Source organism: Athene noctua, chromosome 6 (genome assembly GCF_965140245.1).
Source record: "Athene noctua chromosome 6, bAthNoc1.hap1.1, whole genome shotgun sequence".
NCBI classification, from domain to species: domain Eukaryota; kingdom Metazoa; phylum Chordata; class Aves; order Strigiformes; family Strigidae; genus Athene; species Athene noctua.
In genome coordinates this window covers 46824956-46844375 of record NC_134042.1, presented here as the reverse complement: position 1 = coordinate 46844375, position 19420 = coordinate 46824956, and the positions used below count along the sequence as shown (strand labels likewise).

General features: G+C 41.8%; 1 protein-coding gene across 1 annotated transcript; it reads right to left on the bottom strand.

Moving 5' to 3' along the window:
* Positions 1-1488: 1488 nt before the first annotated feature.
* Positions 1489-16479, bottom strand: LOC141961695 (SERTA domain-containing protein 2-like). The gene is made up of 3 exons (XM_074908865.1): positions 16366-16479; positions 13211-13329; positions 1489-5203 (listed from the first exon to the last, which is right to left on the bottom strand). The coding sequence occupies exon 3, from the start codon at positions 5197-5199 to the stop codon at positions 4348-4350; it is 852 nt and encodes a 283-aa protein (XP_074764966.1). The 5' UTR covers positions 5200-5203; positions 13211-13329; positions 16366-16479; the 3' UTR covers positions 1489-4347.
* Between the last annotated feature and the right edge of the window lie 2941 nt (positions 16480-19420).

Sequence of the window (19420 nt, the reverse complement as noted above, 5' to 3'; positions counted from 1 at the left end):
AAAATTGATGAAAGCATATGAAACCCTACACCACCTTTAAAAGGTCTCGACACGACCTGAAATTAATATTTCAAAAGTATTTTTCTTAAAAGACTAAACTGCAGCATATCTTTATAGGGCAGCATTTTCTCTTGCCAAACTTCAGGACCCATCAGTACAAGAGGAGGCCTGGCAGTATCGGTGCTGTCCCGCTCAGCAGTGCAGTCACAGGGTTAACGTCACGATGGGAACCACCTCACAGCCAAAACCAGAGTTCTGCAAAAAAATTATTTCTAGACCTGTGCTTTTTATGCTGTGGTCAGCAGGTTCCAAGACAAAAGGCAGGAGGAATTCCTGGTCTGTAAGTAGCAGGCAGTGCTGTCTCATCAGTAAAATGAAGTTCATCGCAGGAGTCAGGATCTTATTTTAGAGGTCCCCAACAGGAAGAGGATGGAAACCTTTAAACCTGAAGTCACCGGTGTAGTTTGTACCAGCACAGACTAGCAAACAACCTTCCCCTAGCACAGAGTGGCAGTATTTTTGCCCCAGACTGACGAGTATACAAGTCTGACGTGGCAACAAGTATGCACATCAAGGACACTTGTATGTGACACTTGCTTCCAAGCACAGCAACCCCTGAAGCAATGCTTGTGGGGAGGCTAGCTGGGACAAACACCAGAGGACGGCTCAGTGCTAACACACACGTCACCTATTCACAACAGGAATCCCCCACGCCACTGGCCAGAAAAAAATTTTTCTGTGGGCCCTGCCATGTTCTGTGGGTACGGGACGCACAAAGGGGATGCCGTGTTGAAGAAAAAGTCAAAACTGAGAGCTAACAGCTTAAACATTAATAATAGCTAGAGCAGACAAAGCTAGCAGCTTAAATATTAATAGCTGAAGTAGAGCAAGCCTACAGATCGTGGTGTATGAACTGTACCAACTGTATTACAACACAGCTAACGACAGCATCGGCTGAAACCAACCTGGGAGGATGGGATATTGTTTAAGACAACGACCACTTAGCAACCGCTTAGTGACAGAACAGCAAACAAATAAAACCAATAAAAAGCAAGACCCCAGAACTTAATACTATTTTTGGTCCAGAGTACCACACGAGGGGTGGGGAACTGAAGACTGTAAGGGTGTAATTGCCCAGGGATTTCTTTGTTCATGGTCACTCTGTGGAGGCACCCAGCTCAAGCTGTAGCACTATGAATCAAAAGTACTTTCATAAACAAAACCCATCTTTCAGATTATGTGGAAACCTAGAGTCGAACCCTGCTACGGCAGCTGGTGCGTGTAATTTCCGTAACAGCAAAGCTGTTAAGGCATTTAGTATTTCTGGGGAGAAGGTAAGGGGAAAAAGAAAAAACCAAAGAGGGTAAAAAAAGCAACCACCTAAGGAAAATGTTACAACTTTGAGTAAAAGATTAAATGAAGGGTGGCAAGGTACCATGTTTGTTTGTTTTGCTTTCAAAACAGTCAAATACTGAAGGCTTCAAAATATAAATGGTTAAACTGCAAAACTGTGGCTTTATTTCCAAACATACAATAAATAGGTCCACCACAACTAGCCTCTAACTTCATTTTACATGGAAGGATTTTAAAATTAGTTTGTGCATATTTAAAAATTAAACTTCCCTTTGCACATAATTCCATACATAACTGAACTGCATTACATACCAGCTTATGGTCTTGGCACTGTGATGCAAGCAACCAATTAGAAACAGAGCTTTGTAGCAAGCACTCGAGCAAAAACTGCATTTTGAATTGTTGATAAAATATCTACCAACAATTTAGTATTTTTCTGAAGTATACAAAAAAACCTTTAGCATGTAAACGCTGAAAAGCAAGTTATCTTCTCTTACGTTCCTGTAGGGGCTGCAAAGTAAGTGGATTTATTAACTGTTCACTATTTGCTACATGATACAATTTTCATACCAAAATATCTTTACTGCATAGTAACATTCCATATTTTCAAATGCAAAAAGAAATCAGATGCAGACTTTATATTTTATCCCTCATCACTGAATTTAAAGACATTTTTAACCACAACTCTGCTTCATCACAGTGCAGAAGGCCCTTAATATTTCAATGATTTATTCAGTCATACCTTTTAATACAAAAGTAGAGGCTGAGGAAAAGCCAGAGTAGTCTATACACAAAGCACAATCTGTGTACATTCTGAAGCTGTACCTCTTCAAGAACTATTTATACACTCTTCAAACAAATCCCTTTATCCAGCAATTCAAAATACTTTAGATCAGAAGTTTTATATTAGAATCAATACATTATATGCATATAAATACATTTATACCCTTCGGTTGCTAAACAACCCAGATGGCTGCGAGGATGTGACCTGAACTGGTTCTCCATTGGTTTGGGATACCAAATTGTATCGGCAGCTAACTGTTAACCAAAATAGTCACAGTAAAAAAAAAAAAAAAAAAAAAATTAAAAATGGAGATCTTTGCACAAGGTAGGTGTGCCACAGCATCAGTTAAGACTAGAAATATTAGGTGACACCATGGCCCCTGCAATAAGGCCAAGATTTCAACATTTGTGAGATGCAACACACAGGCAACATTTTTTTCCTCTGCCGATGTCCCGTTCATGAAAAATCTCAGCAGAAAAAACAAAAAAAACCAAAAAAAACCAAAACCCCACACCCCAGAAAACCAACAAACCAAAGCAAAGCTTTTACAACTGCAAATTTTCTTACAAGACAGGTGCTGCAGCTTTCAACAACAAAGTCAAAGTTTTATAATTAAAAAATAAAAAACACAACCCGAAAACTAATGTGCAAGTGTGTAGTTCAGAAGACAATAGCAAGGATCAATACAGACCTCAGTTCAAGCTGAAACACAGTATCCAAACTGTCTCACGGAAAAACAGTTCTCACTGCAAATCCCATCTTCAGTTAATGAGTGCGCTTATACGTACTTATATACACACCCGCCAGGCGCACGCACCCCTCCTTCCCCAGCACAATCTGTGGCAGCAGCAGCGACCACCACGAAGCCTCCAAAGCCCCCCAGGCCCCCCAGCCCGGGCGCTGCAGCTGAGCTGTCACAGACCCCGAGCTCTCGGGGCAGAGCTGCACCACGGTGCTCTGGCAGCAGCACTGAGGCACCACAGAGCAGTGAGTATTTCAGGAGTATTCAAAGCAGTAAGCACTGGTGTAGTAAGAAGCGTTCTCAACTTTTGTTTCTGAAAGGATACAGAAATGTTGACTCTCTTGAGTATCCTCCAAAGGTGCTAGAAGTTTTAAGTTTGAAGCGTTTCTTTCCACAATGCCAGGTATACAAATGCGTATCTTTTTAAATAATATTGCACATAAAAATCATCTTAAACTTTGTAGTGAAAGCAGGGTTGAGGGACAGTGTTTTCCAAAACAGATTAAAAAGCTACCTGTACATAGTAAGTTTTAATTTAAAGAACGCCAAGATTACTCAAAATCTAAGCACGTAATACTGACAGAAAAAATGTTAAATTGCACAATCTACATATAAATTACATTTGTAAATACTTAAAAGTTTTTAAACATTGAATACCCTTGATTTCACAAATCAGCTAGGTCACTGTCAAAGGATCAGCTTAATGAGTTAGAAGTACTTTCCCCCAGAAAAAAATAGAAACAGAAATATCTGCAGTCTTAGACGAAGCACTGGAAAGAGTTAAAGCATTTCAGCTCAGAGGTAGTGCTAAACACATCCAACTAGAAGTCCATTATATTTGAACTATGATGAAGTAACATAGTAAAATGTAGAAAGACTATAAAATTTACAAAAATAAATAGTTCTGAATGCTTTAGAAAATGCAAGAGACTTCGTTGATAAGTGTCTTAATCTGCTTTTCTGATCAAAAGAAAGCAAAGCGTGTCTCATTTTTAAAATATACCCATCTCTAGTAATGCGTCTGCAATCCACACAATCCAACTACGCAACTTGACGTATGCCAACCCGGCATAGACTCTGATATTAAAAATAAAGTGGAGGCTTTGTAAAAGATCATCTTATATGAAATTTGTTTTGCATGTAAATTCTTCTGACAAATTAAAAATTGCACATTAAAAAGTTTATTGAAAGAGGCATGAGGGGTGATAAGGGTATGTGCCTATTGTTCCACATACACCCTGGAAGGAAAAAGATGATTGCACAGTTCTGATAAATAAATATTTCTTTTTTTTAAAAAAAACCTGCCACTTTTTTGGTTTATAGGTTTGGAATTATTTAGAAAATCCCACTACGAACAAATTATTTTTAAGTTTGTGTTTTAAAGAATTCTTTACAACTTTTCCAGTGGCTTTTATCCTGAAACCAAACGGAAGTGGCAGTTAAAAAGTATCTTTGGGTAAAACAAGTATCAGGATCCAACAAGAATTTCCATGATGTGGTCCAACTCACTCAGATCCGTTCTACATATCTGAATGTTGCTTGCTGAAGAAGAATTACAAGATGGAAAGGTTTTCAATGGTTCTTCTGTAGCAAGAGATGGTGGTCTGGGCGGCATTAGCGGAGGGCAACAAAAGTCCGAATCGTACATTGACGTGTCGATGTCTTCAAAAATGTCATCTATTGCCAAATCCTTCAAGTAACTAGTTGAATTTGAAATCTCAAAGGAACCGAACACACATTCAGCTCCCTTCAAATCCTGCCTATCATCTTCTAGTTTTAGACTGGTATTTTCTGGAAACTTTGGCTGGTCATCTCCAGTTGGAACCAGACAAGTAGGCGGGCTTATATCTTCTACAAAGTCTAAATCCTTCAGAATAGATGAAATAGCAGATGACATATCATCATCTGAAACTATCAGCAGGCTATTTTCAATTGGGTCTTCTACAGACCTCAAGTCGCAACAGTTAGACTCTTGCTGACTAATACCTGAAGGCAACTGAAGAGAAATCCCAGATGACTCCACCCCTGTGTAGCTCTGAGAACTAGGAGTAATGCCAGGGCAGACATTAATTGGCTGCTGATTACTCTCTTGTCTCATTTCCTCTTGGATTTGCCGAACCGTGTTGGCTATGAGGACAGAGCGGTGCAAGTTCGGTTCCACCAGCATTTTGTATGTCTGTAACTTGGTGAGGCACATATTGAGCACCAACTGCCTCTTAAGTGGATATGGCAGATTTCGACTGGAATCAAAGGCACTCGAGAGACCAGCCATGTTCTCCTCATAGTCACTCAGCTTGCGTTTTAGACCTCTCCCCAACATGAACCTGAAAAGAGAGAAATGATGAATTACCCTTGGGCAAGACTATCACTTCTGCTGCAAGATCTCAACAGACACTTTTGAAAAGCTTATAGCATACAATGCACTGGTCAACTTAAACTCTAGTGCCATAGAACACTGGAAGGTAGAATAAAATCCTACACAAGACACTACTTTCATTGAGAAGATGCACTTTCCGGCTCTATTGTTTCACAACATTTTTAAACAGAAAACATTAAATAATTATAGTAACTGGGTTTTTTAAAATGCCTATATACTTCTAAGTTTTGAAGGTTTGCTTTCAACTTTTAGAATATGAATTTAATTATTTTAAATCTTTAATAGGTGAGCTTTTCAGCCTCTTATCTATTTAAATTCTATAGCACATAATAATTTATTGAGAAATATGAATGTCCACAAGAAATAGATGCTTATACTAAGGACTGTAATAGCTATACAGGATATTCCAACATTTTCATTTTAACATTTATGCCTAGGTACAGTAGGTAAGATTTTAAAGCTAGTTTCAAGACCCATTTTTATTTCATTAAGATATTGTTAATGCCTTGCTCAGTCTCTCTGAGAACTCTCTCAGAACTAATCTCTCTCCCTCTTTTTTGGTGACTTAAAAGTTGGTTTACTACAGTTGAACCACCCAGCAAGACCAACAAAGGGCCTCCCATGGGACCCTTAAATCCATTCCATAGCTTAGTAGTTTAGCTAAATGGTGGGAGGAAATTCAGCCAGGTCACAGAGCTCACAGAATGATGATCGGTATTCATGGCTGCTGGTTCACAACCTGCTATGGACTTAACACTAAGGACATCCAGCAGAAGGCTATCAAATGGCATTTTAAGAGTGACCAGTTTCAGTAAACAGCTGAAAGAAAAGAAACAGAATTTAGTTGCTTTCAGTCTGCTTTGTGTGCTTCTCCATTGAAATATGGTAGGTCTAGAACACTGTGGTACAAAGAACAGTATGCACGCACCCCTCAACTACACGTGATTCAAACAAATAGATGCTTGGATACTTTGCAATTACCATTCAAAATATAAAGTGTTTTATTAGGGACAACAAGCACTCTGTAATCACTTGTATAAGCACAGAAAAGGAATATACCATGCACAGGAAACACTGGGAGAATCTTGATTACACACATCTTGATGTGTCCATGGAATACAGACACCTCACTCCCAAACAATTAAAAAAAAAAAAAGTAAGCAATCATAAATTAGACACCCAGTGGCAGATAAAGGGCAGATCCTTCACACACAATGATCCAGACCCTGCATGCTGCAGAGGGCCTCCCAACTTCCTTTTCATGTGAGCACTAGATACTGCCAGCAATAGCTCAGCTGATTGCCGCAGCTGCCAGCTGCTAGCCTGTTGCTAGACTTTTGGGGACAAGGAGAAGGCAGAAGGATAAAGCTTCTTTTACTTTTGGGATTTCTCCAGATTTGCAGGAAGCACTGCAGGGCTCCATGACTACATTCATCTGCCTAGACAAGACTGTCGGAGAATTCAGCTCCCCTGGAGGAACAGAAAGTAAGCAAGCAGTGCATACTTCTCAGTAAGACACATGAGAAAAAACAGACAGTTGCTATAGCAGTTCAGGTTTAAGGCTTTTTGATCATACCCACTTTTTTTTTTTTTTTTTTTAGGGACATACCTGGATGAAATTAAGTTTGTCATAAGAATGCATTTTACATAACAGGTAGTAGTTTGGCCCATAGTTCAGTTTACTAACACGTTCACTGTTAAGACAACAAAAAACTTTAATTACTTGTAATTTTACCAGTGCTGCTATTTTTTAAACTTTGGAAGTCTCTTTTACTCCAAAGTTTTCTGCTAGACTGCCACAGCACCAGCTGAATCTCTGTAAGACATAAGGTGTCTGGATGTGGTGTGCCTGTTCACGTAGGGGATCATCCCACACTGAACAGGTATCACTCCCCCGTTCCAGCATCCCATTTACAGCAAATAGACCCAGATAATACTGAGCACTCAATTACAAACAAAAGTCAGAAGAAATCTGGATACAAAGTTCAGGTACCAAACGTAATAATAGAAACTATTTGGGGGGGGCTCTGTGTGTGTGTGGCATGCTCGGTCAAACTATCAACAACACTGTCAGCAACCGACAATTTCAGACACAATCTATGGGAAATCATGGTTATACAGGACTTTACAGTGAAACTATTGCTAAATATACCACCTCATAACATACCATGAACAATTAGTGTCTACAAACCATAGGAAACTCACAATAAAATTATTAGCTCTCTATTTTAAGTAGCATTTAAATGTTGTGTACTACCTAAGGCAATAACCCATAGCATTACTATAAAGAATAAAAATATACATCAAAATGGCTATTATTCACTAAGGACCACCCTTCCCATACACTGCACACTAATTTGTTTTTTTTTTTCTTTTTCTTCTCTCTGCTAATTAAAGTAGACCAAAACTCACACTCAAAACGGAACAAAATTAAGACCATAGACGGAACAGTAATTCTCCCATTTTATACATTCAGAATGCTTGGTTTTGACAATTTGCTGGTTTTAATGTATTTTAAAATATACGTTTAGACTTTTAGACACACAGGAAATACTAGACTTATCTATTTGAATTACATAAATAATTTAAATTTCTGACATCTCAAAAACATGCTAGTATTTATATTCTGTAAGCAAGCTCAAAGAGCAAACTATCATATGTGAGGATATATAATTTCACAAAAGCTTAAAACGAAGCATTTTTAAATTCATATAGTCTAAGCAGACTAAATATTTCATGCTCGTATATGCAGACACCCTCCTTTTCATTTCTCAAATTTTCTTCATAAAATTTGTCCCAGAGCATTCTCAAACCACGTTAACAAAGCTTGAGCATGACAGCACTCCGACTATAAAAATGAAGTGCAAGAAACATTATTTGCTCCAACTTCAAATGTTTCTACTTAACAGACCCTCTAGATGTCAAAGATTTTTCTTTTTAAAAATACACAAACATAGTCCTAACATGTTTTAGAAATTTTGCCTGTTTGGTGTGATTTTTGCTTAATTGCAAGGATCCCTAAATCTCCCTCCAGGAGCTAAATGACTTCAGAGGTTACATAAAAATTTGAAAAAGCTAATGAAAACCAGAGTACCACTGGTACAGTGGATTTAAAAATGACTAGTGTCATGGTTGCTACAGGAGACATTAAATTTCAGTTCTTGTCAAACACACTCAGCTGCTGACCTACAAAAGATACAAAGCCCCTTTGTTACCAGCTAATCTACATTTTATCAGGCCTTTTGCTTTACTTGCTAGCACAAGAATTTCTGACAGGGTCATATCCTTAACAAACTACTCCATAGTTTCTAAGTAACTCGTCCTTTTGTAGCACTGCATATTAATGCAGACATCCCAAACCCAAAATTCACACCAGTCCAATGCTCTCTTTTGATATTACTTTGCAATATAAGATGTTGATCCCATTGTTTAATTATGCAGTGCTCTCCCCACTTCAGTTTTTGGTACTAAGGAAAACAAACAATAGTCCACCCAAAAAGCCACACTACCACGCCCAGACAGTCCCATGTCATGGAGTGACCGCCACACAGTTGTCAGCCCTTTCCATCAGCTGGCAGCATGGCACAGCCCGCTCGAAGAAGCACAAGTTGGGCATACTAAAACACAATGAGTGTCTAGAGACTGCACTCTCCTTACTCCAGCCTAGCTCCAGGAACCTACTCACATCTCAAAAAAAATGGATCAAGTAACACGACTTTGGAACGTGCCAATCTGATAACTCTATAATTTGTAAGTAAATAAGCTGAAAAATTTTAAAAAATTAAAGTTTATGCCAACTTCAACTGAGGCTTGTACAGTTGTTCAATAAGAAAAGAGAAACAGCTGTAAGTCACCCTTCTCTTGAACTAAGAAAAAGTTCAACAACCAAATTTTTTGGAGTTCAGATGCTCTATTTTAGAATCTTTTGTCATAAAAAACCCAAGAACAATAAGCAACACCACTTCTCAATATTTTTTTTCTGGTATTTTCTCATCTTCTCTCATTATAGTAATGCAAACTGAGCCACGAGCTATTTATGGCAGAATGCTTTTTTAATTAGAATTATTCCGCAGATAAAGGGAAGCAAAGTGAACTCAATGTTTTGCCGTGCCAGACTCTCCATCCATGTCACTGAACTACAAAGGAGTCTGTATGTAGAAATTCTGTCCCTGACTGCTTGTTTCTCAGTTCCTTCCAGTTCCATGGAGGACATTTCATAGAAACTCCTCCCTGCTAAGATGGGAAGAAGCATCCATGAACTGTAATCCTACACCATACCAGGGTTTGAAAAAACTTGGAGGGAAGAGGCACGTCCCTGGTTGGCAAATCCACGCAGAATACTAAACAAACAGGCCTGGTCAGAGAGTGCAGCTACTCAGAAGGAACATTCCAGGCTACCAAGAAAAATTCACGTTGCGATGTGTTGTGGACAATACAGGACTCGTGCCACCATTTCAGAAGAAAAACACAGCTCCATCTGTCACAGGGTCTGATAGTGCAGTGCAGCTGCCACTGACACATGGTTAGGAAGTACAGCTGGAAACAGTCACAAAGAAAAATGCAGCATGTGAAAACCCTCAATTACTTCTATCTGGGCAAACTACTTCTTAATTTCCTCTTCCTCACCTTCCAAAAAAGGTTTCAAGAGCAAGTTAAACAATGTTTAGAACTCAGAACTGCACAGAGCTTTAATTTTCAGCAGAGAAAAACTTCAAAAAACATGAGTATATAAAACATGACTGCCACAGTTAGTATTGTCTGAACAAGAACTTTTCATGCACAAAACAAGCACTATAGTCAACTACACAAGAGTTACTCATTTACCATTAAAGAATATGTTTAAATAGCAAGACCACCAATAAAGTACTTGGCCTGCACTATGCAGATCAAAATAATTTCATTGACAGTGGTCCCTTCTGGCTTTTCATTTTAAATTCAGACTTGCTTTATCCTTTTCCTACAGCCACAGTGTTGCATTTTTCAGCCTAAGACTGTCCCAAAGTGAAAAAATACTTCTTCTCATAGGACAGAAATATCAGATTGAACAGGTGTGAGGACCTCATGAGTGAAAGCTGCCTGTCTAGTTTTCAGTAACGCAACTTAATTATTAAAATAAAAATTAGGGACTCCTTGCTATTGCAATTTGGGTAACTCCCTTTCAAAGTCTCCTTTGGCTCATAACTGTAGGAAGCACGTAACAGTAAAAACAGACAGAAGCTTCTCTGGATTATAAACTTGTGTTAGTGATGGACTGAATCTGACTGATAACCTGATTTCCTCTCTCCTCTCTTCCATGGACACACATTTCACTAGCACAGATCTATCTGCAGAAAGTGTGAAGGAAGACAAACATCCCTACAGTTATGGGTATTTCCCAGAATTACTTGACGTATGCTGCATACTATTTTAAATTATGATTCTTCCCCTATCTGACATATGTTTTAATTAAAACTATTAATGAAGTTGTGTGGTCTAAGTTAAGTGGTGGACTGGCTCTTGACTAGTATTCCATGTTTAAGAAGCTGCACAAGAAAAAGGTAAGGCTGAAGGTACAGTTAACAGACACGGTGCAAATCCTCTCTCCCATCTGGACTTAACACTGATCACTTAAACATGATTTACGTAACACAGTAAGCTGTCAGACTACACAGAACACTGTATCTGATCTGGTGTCCTCAGCAAGTGTTGGAGATCCCCGTAACATCACATCTTGGCTGTTAGCAAAAATTAAGAGGAAGTGAGGGAAGGAGGATTAAATACCTTAGAAAGCACCGAAGTAAAAAGTAATTTGGACCTGAAGACACTTTAAAATAAACAAAAATGCATTTAAGTCCATTGCTTCCCCACCCCCGCCCCAGTTTAGCGAAGATGAGTAACTGTTGGGGAAGGCACAAGTGGCTAAAAGTGTGCACACAGGGAGGAGCACAGTCCTACCAGCTTACTCCCATACCTAAACTGCTATGTAACAACTTCTTTACAGGAGTGAGAAATGACCAAAAAACAGCTGCTCAAAGAAGGCAGAATTAATGCCAACATTTAGGTGTATTATAGGTCAGGATTTGGTAACCAAAGTCTGCTGCTACTAAAGCAACTGGAACACAGAACCAAGATATGCTACTGTTCAGACTTAAAAAAAAAAAAAAAAAAAAAAAAAAAAAATCAAGCACCACCCACCCCCACAAACCAAACCCCAAAACCACACAGAAAAAAACCCCACACCTATGGATGTGCCTAACATCCTTTCGTGCATTTTGAAAATAAGAGTAGGCTGAATAGTATTCATTAAGTAAAGGAAAGGAATGAGAGGAAGACTGAGCCTAGCACAGAATTAGTCTGGAATTCATAACGTTCCCACTGTCCCTTCACTATTTGTGGAAGTAGAGAATAAATATGTATCATACACTAGTATTTTAGGAGCTGAAATGGTGTTTACAAAACACTTAGAACTAACTTTTAAATCAAGGTGAAACTTCCATATCCCCACACAAAACCTGTTTATGTTACGTCTAACAGGATCTGAAAAATTCCTGCTCTTAAAAGGACATTTTCCTAAGTTCCTTACTCCCATTTTACTTCATAAAGCACTGGTAAGAGCTTTGCTTTACAAACTACCACAGCTAAGCTTTAGAGCATAGCATTTTACTCTGGAGAAGAAACTCCTCTGTTAGGATGTGTACCTTCCACAAGCTAAAACAAGTGGATCTGGGCTGTTTACAACAGTAAATGAACCATATTCTCAGCACCTGACATCTATCACCAGAGGCTAATACAGAAAGCTGCTGAGGCAGTACCAGTGTTGAATAGAGAAAAACTTCCATCCTTAAAAGAAAACAAACTAAACCACTATCACTTTTCTCCTTCCTCTGCCCCTCTACACTTGTATATTTCGTTCCACATTCACAAATAAAGCTCACAGGTGTATATTTTTAATGAAAGTGTGCTTCGCAGATTTTTTTTTTTTTTAGCAGAAGGGCCTAGAATCATTTGAACTAAGGATCAATAGTAGTTACCAAAAGCTAACACGTGGGCAAGAGTTACTAAATCTAGAAACTCCCATAGTAAAACTATGTTCTCAGTTAATTACAGTTTAAAGGAATCCAAACAAGAACAAACCACCACTGTTTCACCAAAGTATCTCACTGGAGAGACAAATGATCATTAGAACTACAAATGTGATGACATACCTCTTCACAGCTTGTTCTTATCAACTGAACAGTTCTCGATCCGTTTTCTTTATGGTATCTATTTACTTCAAATACAGAGATACAGGATGTATTCACCTACCTAACACTGACATGTATTTTAGAGTTACAGTGATCTATATAAAGATCCATTAATAACAAAAGTCATAGCTTATTACCTATCTCGAATCAGCATGCCCATACTTTAACAGAAAAAACAGACCATTAACAGTAAAAACAACCAAGGAAAAAAAAAAAGTTATCTTTTCCCAATAGAGGATCATGCCTTTACTCCAGCTCTCTGCATGGGATATTTAAGTAAGTAATTTTCAATAACAAAACCAGAAATCACTTTAAATCTTCTCTAGCAAAGTAGCACACAACAACTTTTCTTCAGTAACTGAAGTGCCTTCTCCTCACAAGACAAGACTGTAACACAATTTCAGCAGCTGAACAGTGGACCTCACTATAAGATTGAGGCCTTAGTTAACAAAATTCCAAGAAATGTGAATTATGGCAATATTAAATTCTCTGTTACATGATAATACTTCCTCATTTTACAGGAAAAAAAAAAAAGTAACGACAATGCAGAATATTCAGAAAGCTTATTATACTGTTCAGTAAGCCTAAAGCACTTCACTTTATATAGCCCATTTTTAAAAATAATTTTTCAGTTTACCATTCTAACCCACAAAAGTAACACCTACAGCTCATTATAAGAACATGCGCTATGCGCATAAGCTATGATTTCATAAAAACATACAAGTAGTTACCCTTAGAAAACAGAAAGGAGTTCAGGCAGGAAGATTCCAGATTTTGCATAAAGTGTGGTCATCCAAGAGTCTTGAGCTATTCAAGAGGCCAAGCCATCCACCGAGGTAGGATGATGTGACTTAAGGAGAAAAACAAAACAAACAGAGTATTTCATTACTATGTGGGGTTTTCTTTAACCAGAAGCATTAAGCACACAATTCAATACAACTTTTTAAGTGATTTGTGCTAAATCCTTCTGAAACAGTTAAACTGAATAATAAAAACTGAAGTTCATGAATACACTGAAGTAAGAGGACCTACTAGTTCCACCTATGAATGCATAAACCGTGGAAGTTATCTTTCAGAAATGAATACTGCAGAATAGAATGTTGATCCTCTAAGTGTTAGGCTTTAGGATAAGGACTTGCATTGATACTTCTCCAGGTTACTGAACGCTGATTTACAGTTGTAATCACCTCACAAATTGCTTATCAGGAGAGACAATACCATGAACTGTAAAGAAGTACATTTCAGAATCACCCCCTAACAGTTTTAGGCTGCAAAAGGAGTTAGCTTTTTATTAAATTCCCCAGCTTTCCTCATTTTCAGTATACACAAAACCAGTCTGAAGAGATAGCTGGCAGGATGTCCTATGACTGCATATACTATTCAGTGTGGCACCATTTTTATCAAAACCTTGATAAAACAACATCTGCAATTTGGCAAGAGACCACATGGATTAAATCGTGGATTAGATCAAGGCACTGGAACCTCTGGGAAATGTGGAAAGGCTGAAGTGACAGTAAACTATGGACTAGGCTAGGAGACATGGAGGGAATTGCACGATCCATGCTCTTGAGGTCTCAACTCGTACCTGAAGAATCAAAGTTTTTTAATTCCAAGAGTTAAAGCCCTTATACATGCTAACAGCCTACTGTCTCGATTGTATTTAACATGTTTGTGTACAATATACATACACAGAGACATCTGCCTGACTACTACAGCAAACCAAATACTTCACAAATATACCACAAGAGCAAGGATCAGTACTTATCCAGATAAATACAGCCCTTCACCATCAAGGATCAAGAGTTCATGTGCTATTTTACAAATCTTAAAATAATACATAGTGAAAGGCAGTCTTATATGTAGACAGACGGACAAGTAAACTAATACAGTTCATCCTACATAGCAACTCATAGCCTGATGCTAGCAAAGGGCTCCTCCGTCTACAGAATCTTGGAACTGTAAAGATGCAGTAAAACAGCAGTAAAATGCCCATCACCTAAGAACGAAAAATCTAACCCACAGCAATAAACACATTAGTATTTCCTTCCTCCTCTAGAAGCTGACTTATTTCCCATCATAAGGGGATCCATGCTATTTGTGAATAAATGAAAAGCAAGCAAACAGACAAATGAAGATTCATAACCTATTTGCTTTGAAACAGCAGGTCTTCAGAAGGTCACCGTTGAGGTTTATAATAGTGTACACCTCCCCCTGTGACCTAACATGTACATTAACTGCATTTTCTACACGATGAATATAAAAGAATATTTTAGAATGTGACTTTTTTTTTTTAGTGTTAATAGAATCCTAAAAAAAGCTAACAAGTGTACTGAAATATGTTGAGGAGTTTGACTTCAGCACCTTAGTTAAAAAAAAAAGCTAAAGACATTCGATAAAAAAATAACACTCTTAATCATACTTTGTAAGTCCAACATTTTGCTATAAGCTGAGGTTCAAGAAGTTATCTAATTTAATTCCTGTATTATGTACTTTAAAGGACTCCTGCAAAATTAACTGTTGAGGTTATGATTTTTCTCCCATATGATTTTACACTGGGACGAGTGTCGGTAAGAAGTACAGGGGTAAGGTTACTAGGTTTAGTTTTTACAATCTGTTAAAAAAACCCAACCCACACTACGGAATACACAGTAGCTGAAAATCAATTACAAGTCCAGCAGATTATTTTTTTCTTTCATTTTCTCTGTCTTCCTTTGCAGTTTCCTAGTACCTGTTCAGAGGCCACTTTAGAAATTTGTAATTAGAGCATTTATTTCGATGTTAATGGTATTTTCCATATTGCAGTTAACTGCCTGAACTGAAGAATCTCATCTGAAGCAAAAACGAAGTAGCGAAGTACTGTCCAGGGCTCCTACCTCTGTTTTTGGAAATGAACTGTTCCAACATAGTTTGAAAGAATTTCTGCCCTAGATAGGCTTGGAATATTAACTGCATCGATTAGATGAATTTACGAGACGCACAGAAGAGACCAGGCTCATGCTTCTTTCTCCAGCCTTACCCACCTACTTGTGGTTCAGGCTAACATACACGTTTATTGAGGAAAACAAAACCTGCTATTAAAAACGTAACTGCAGCAAATACCCAAGCCGTAACTCTCAAGAGGCAGCGATCACGAGTGGCAGAATTAAAAAGCTGCGATTCAGTGAAAGCCTCTTTCCTGCCACCCTCCCTGCAGCCACTCCTGCGAGAGCACAAGTACTAATAAAGCCCAAGGGAGCCTGCCACCATTTGGCCTTTGTGGAAGGAGACTAGTTGGTACTTCCTGCAGGCGGCCGCCCGCGCCCCCCCCGCAGCAGCGGGCAGCAGTAACCAGAGACAACCTTGGGCTTCCCGAGCTGCGAAAAGTTACACTCCTCCCCCTTCCTCCTCCCCAGCTTACCAGAGACCCCGGCCAAGCTAATTATAACTGCGCTAACAACTTCCACCGCAGTCCCCGCTCCTGACGCCCTGCTCGCCGGCCTCCCCAGCCCCGGCCGCGCTCCCCGCCCCTCCCCGCACCCCCGGACCCAGCCGTAACTCCTCAGGGCCCGCCGTGCCCGCACTCCCCGCTACCGCCACCCCCCCACACCTGTCTCCGCCACCCGCCGGGCCCCGGCCCTGCGCTCGCCCGGCCGCCGTGCCCTGCCCACCCCCCCCACCTCCCGCCGGGGCCCCCGGCCCCCTCAGGTGGCTCCCGACCGCCCCCGCCGGCCGCCCCTGCCCAACCGTCTCCGCGCGGCCGCCGCTGCCCTCCCTCTCCCCGTGCCGTGTCATCTCCCTGCCCTCAGGCTCGCCAGCCCCACGCCCGCGGAGGGTGGGGGCTGCCCTCCCGCCCCCCGCCACAGCCGCCACCCGGCCCGGCCCGGCCCAGCCCTGCCCGCCGCCCCACCTGGGAGCGGAGGGGTCCCCCCGTTCCTTCGCAGCCTGCCGTGCCCTCCCTCGCCAGCCGGCCGGGCTCCCTTCGGCGGGGCTGGGACTCCGACCGGGAGGAGGCGGAGGCGAGCGCCACCCCCGCCGGGCCCCGGCAGCCTCCGCTCCGCCCTTCCCTCCGCCCGCAGCGCCCACAGCAGCCGGGGGGAGCGCTGCGTGCACCGCGCCCGCCAGCTGGCCGCCTCCCCATTGGCCAGACGCCCTTTCAACCTGCCCAGCAACCATTTTCTCACTGGTCGGCGAGCCTGAGGGGAGGGTTTGATCACCGCCTTGCCCCGCGTCACCGCCCAACGAGAAAGCCGGGAGAGATACGGTGGGCGGTGCCTCGCGACTGCTTCGCCCAATCGGCAGACGGGCGCCGGCGCGGCGCTCCGGGAGGCGGCCCCGCCCGCGCGGCCGCGGGTGCCGCTGACAACGGCGGACAGGAGGGAGGGGGGGGAGCGGGCGGGGCGGGAGCGCGCGGGCGGGCAGGCACGGGGCGGCACGCGGCACGGCCGCACGCGCCGCCGCCCGCGGGCCCGGCGGGGAACGGCCCCGCCCCGCGACCGGCGGGGGCGGGAAGGGGGGGGGGGGGGCAGGCGCTGCTGCCGCGTGTTGGGGCTTGAAACCGCCCGCGGATCCCCGACCCCAGCCCGGCACACTCCTCCTTTTTTTTTTTTATTTTTTTATTTTTTTTTATTTTTTCTCTTTCTTTTGGTTTAAACTCGCCGTCAGTTTCTGACCGAAATTGCCAAATTTTAAGTATGAGGAATCGCAAGGGCCGCCATAAAGCGTTCCTACAACTCCCGTCTCCGGGGCAGTTCGGAAAGAAGGCGCACGCATCTCTCAACCGGTGATAAAGCTACATCAAACATTGCACAATTCTTCCATAAATATTCACTTGATTTTTTTTTTTTTCCCCCTTCTAAGATGAGGTGGTTTTAGCCACGCTCAAACCTCTTATATTTGCTTTCCACGGGCATTTGCGTAATCAAGTTATATTGGCACAAGTGTTTGTGCAAACCAGATTTCAAAATCTTGACATCCAAGTATTTGTAAAGATTGATTTTGAGCCTTTGTCAGGCCCTGCCCGCCGTGGGTTACCCGATGAATCCCTAAAAAGCTGCTCGGCTCCCTCAGAGATGGGTTTATATTAATCCGTAGCACTGTAAATGCAAATAAAAATCAAGTACGTTTGTACAGGCAGGTTCTTCCCTGCGCCAAATGTGAGCACAGACCGAATTCACACACGGATTATATGTTGGTCTAATAAATACTACAGAAACACTTGCAGTGGTCCGGTGGGGATAAGCTACAACGTTGATGAAAGATCAGTTGCTTTTTGTGATTATTCAGCTGCAGAAAACTGATGTTTTTCTGAAGCCCCTCGGGTCCAACGGATTTTAACCCTTGTGTCTCCCAGTGGGCATCTGCGAAGGGCCGGTGCCCTGAGGTAAGGGCTGGAGGGCAGAGAGGCGCAGCGAGCCGTAGCTGACCCCGCAGGGTCCATGGCTGGAGGCGAGGGGACCGGCTCCCCAGGCCGCCTTTCTCCCGCAGCGAGCCTCCACCACCGGTTTCTGGGCCACAGCTGTGCTCTGACCTCACTGCCGGGGGTCGGGAGCACAGAAGGGGAGCGAGTGCTGCTGCGAGAAGCATTAATGAATCCTTTTTGACACGCTGCCGGGGCTGCGTCGGAGAGGAAGATGCCGCCCCGAATGGCTGAGGGGTGACACCCTGACCCCCACGGTCCATCTGCTGCACCGAGTATAAGCAGGGGACCGATGGCAGCGCTAAGGAGGAGGAGTGGAACAAATATCCCCCCTGTACTCCTTCCCTTCCCACCACGCACTGTGGTTTTAGTGGAAGAGTAACTTAAAATGTTCAGGATTCTTCTGTCCACTCAAGTCAACCAGGGACAACGCTGAGATCGCACCAGGACCGACCCCTGCCATATGCCAGGGATTATCTCCAAGGAATAGACAGAGGATAGCCGTACAAAAGTAGCTGGTGTAGAAGGAACAGATCTGAAATTATTATGTCTAAGGCAACATATAAAGGGGCAATTTAACCAGCACCATCACCGAAGTGTTTTAGTAACGAGCAAAAATTAGGCTTTCTAGACTTGACCCCCGCTGGTCAAAACGACACATTCTCCGGGCAATCCTGTAGCACTGGTACAGTGAACGATTCATTCCTCTCTACAGCTACAGCAAGTTAATGCAATTCCTGAGCCACCCTGCCATTCTCCTCCCGTTCAGCAGACCACTCAGAAAGACACCAACACTGGTTGTCCTGCTTTCCCCACGCTTTCTTAAGTTATTAATAACCTAATGTGGTCAGCTGTTTTGTAACCAGTTTTTGTTTTGTTTAACAGAAAGGGGCGCGCGTGCCTTCTACAGCAGGCGTTTCTAGAAAGGTCAGTTCTGTTGCATACATGCTCTGACAGGATCTACAGAAAAAAAAAAATTAACATGTAGTTGTTTAAATACACACATCAGAACTTTGGAGTTATAGCCTAATGTTTGGAGAAGTTAATAGAAATGACACAAAATACACTGATTATTTCCAAAGGTTTTTGTCGCTTTTTCGCTTGTGTCAACAGTGGGATTCATGTAAGAGAACTGGAACCTAGTTCAGCTTAGTGATGTTTATGTCCTGTGGAACTCATGGCTTAAGCTAAAGGAGCCACGCTTCTCCCACAGGCTTAAGAATTCAGAGGTCTGATCTCACATACAAGGCCTTTCTTGACAGAAACTTTCTTTAAAAGGCCCTCCTCACTTTCTCAAATGAGGTCACGTTCTAAGAGTCTTTAATGTTCTCCTATTTTGCCTCAAACTAACCTCGAGGCAAACAGAGGACTTCACAACATGATTATTTTATGATTTAAACATGGTCTTTCAGTATGACTATACTCACCGCAGCAGGCCAGGACACCATTCTCACAAACAGCATTTTTGCTTTTGCAGCAAATTTCACATGAACCAGAAAAAACCCCTACCCCAAAACCGATCAGGGTCTCTATATAACTCATCCAG

Excerpts from the sequence above, each read along its gene's own strand:
- LOC141961695 (XM_074908865.1), bottom strand. The coding sequence starts at position 5,199 with ATGTTGGGGAGAGGTCTAAAACGCAAGCTGAGTGACTATGAGGAGAAC.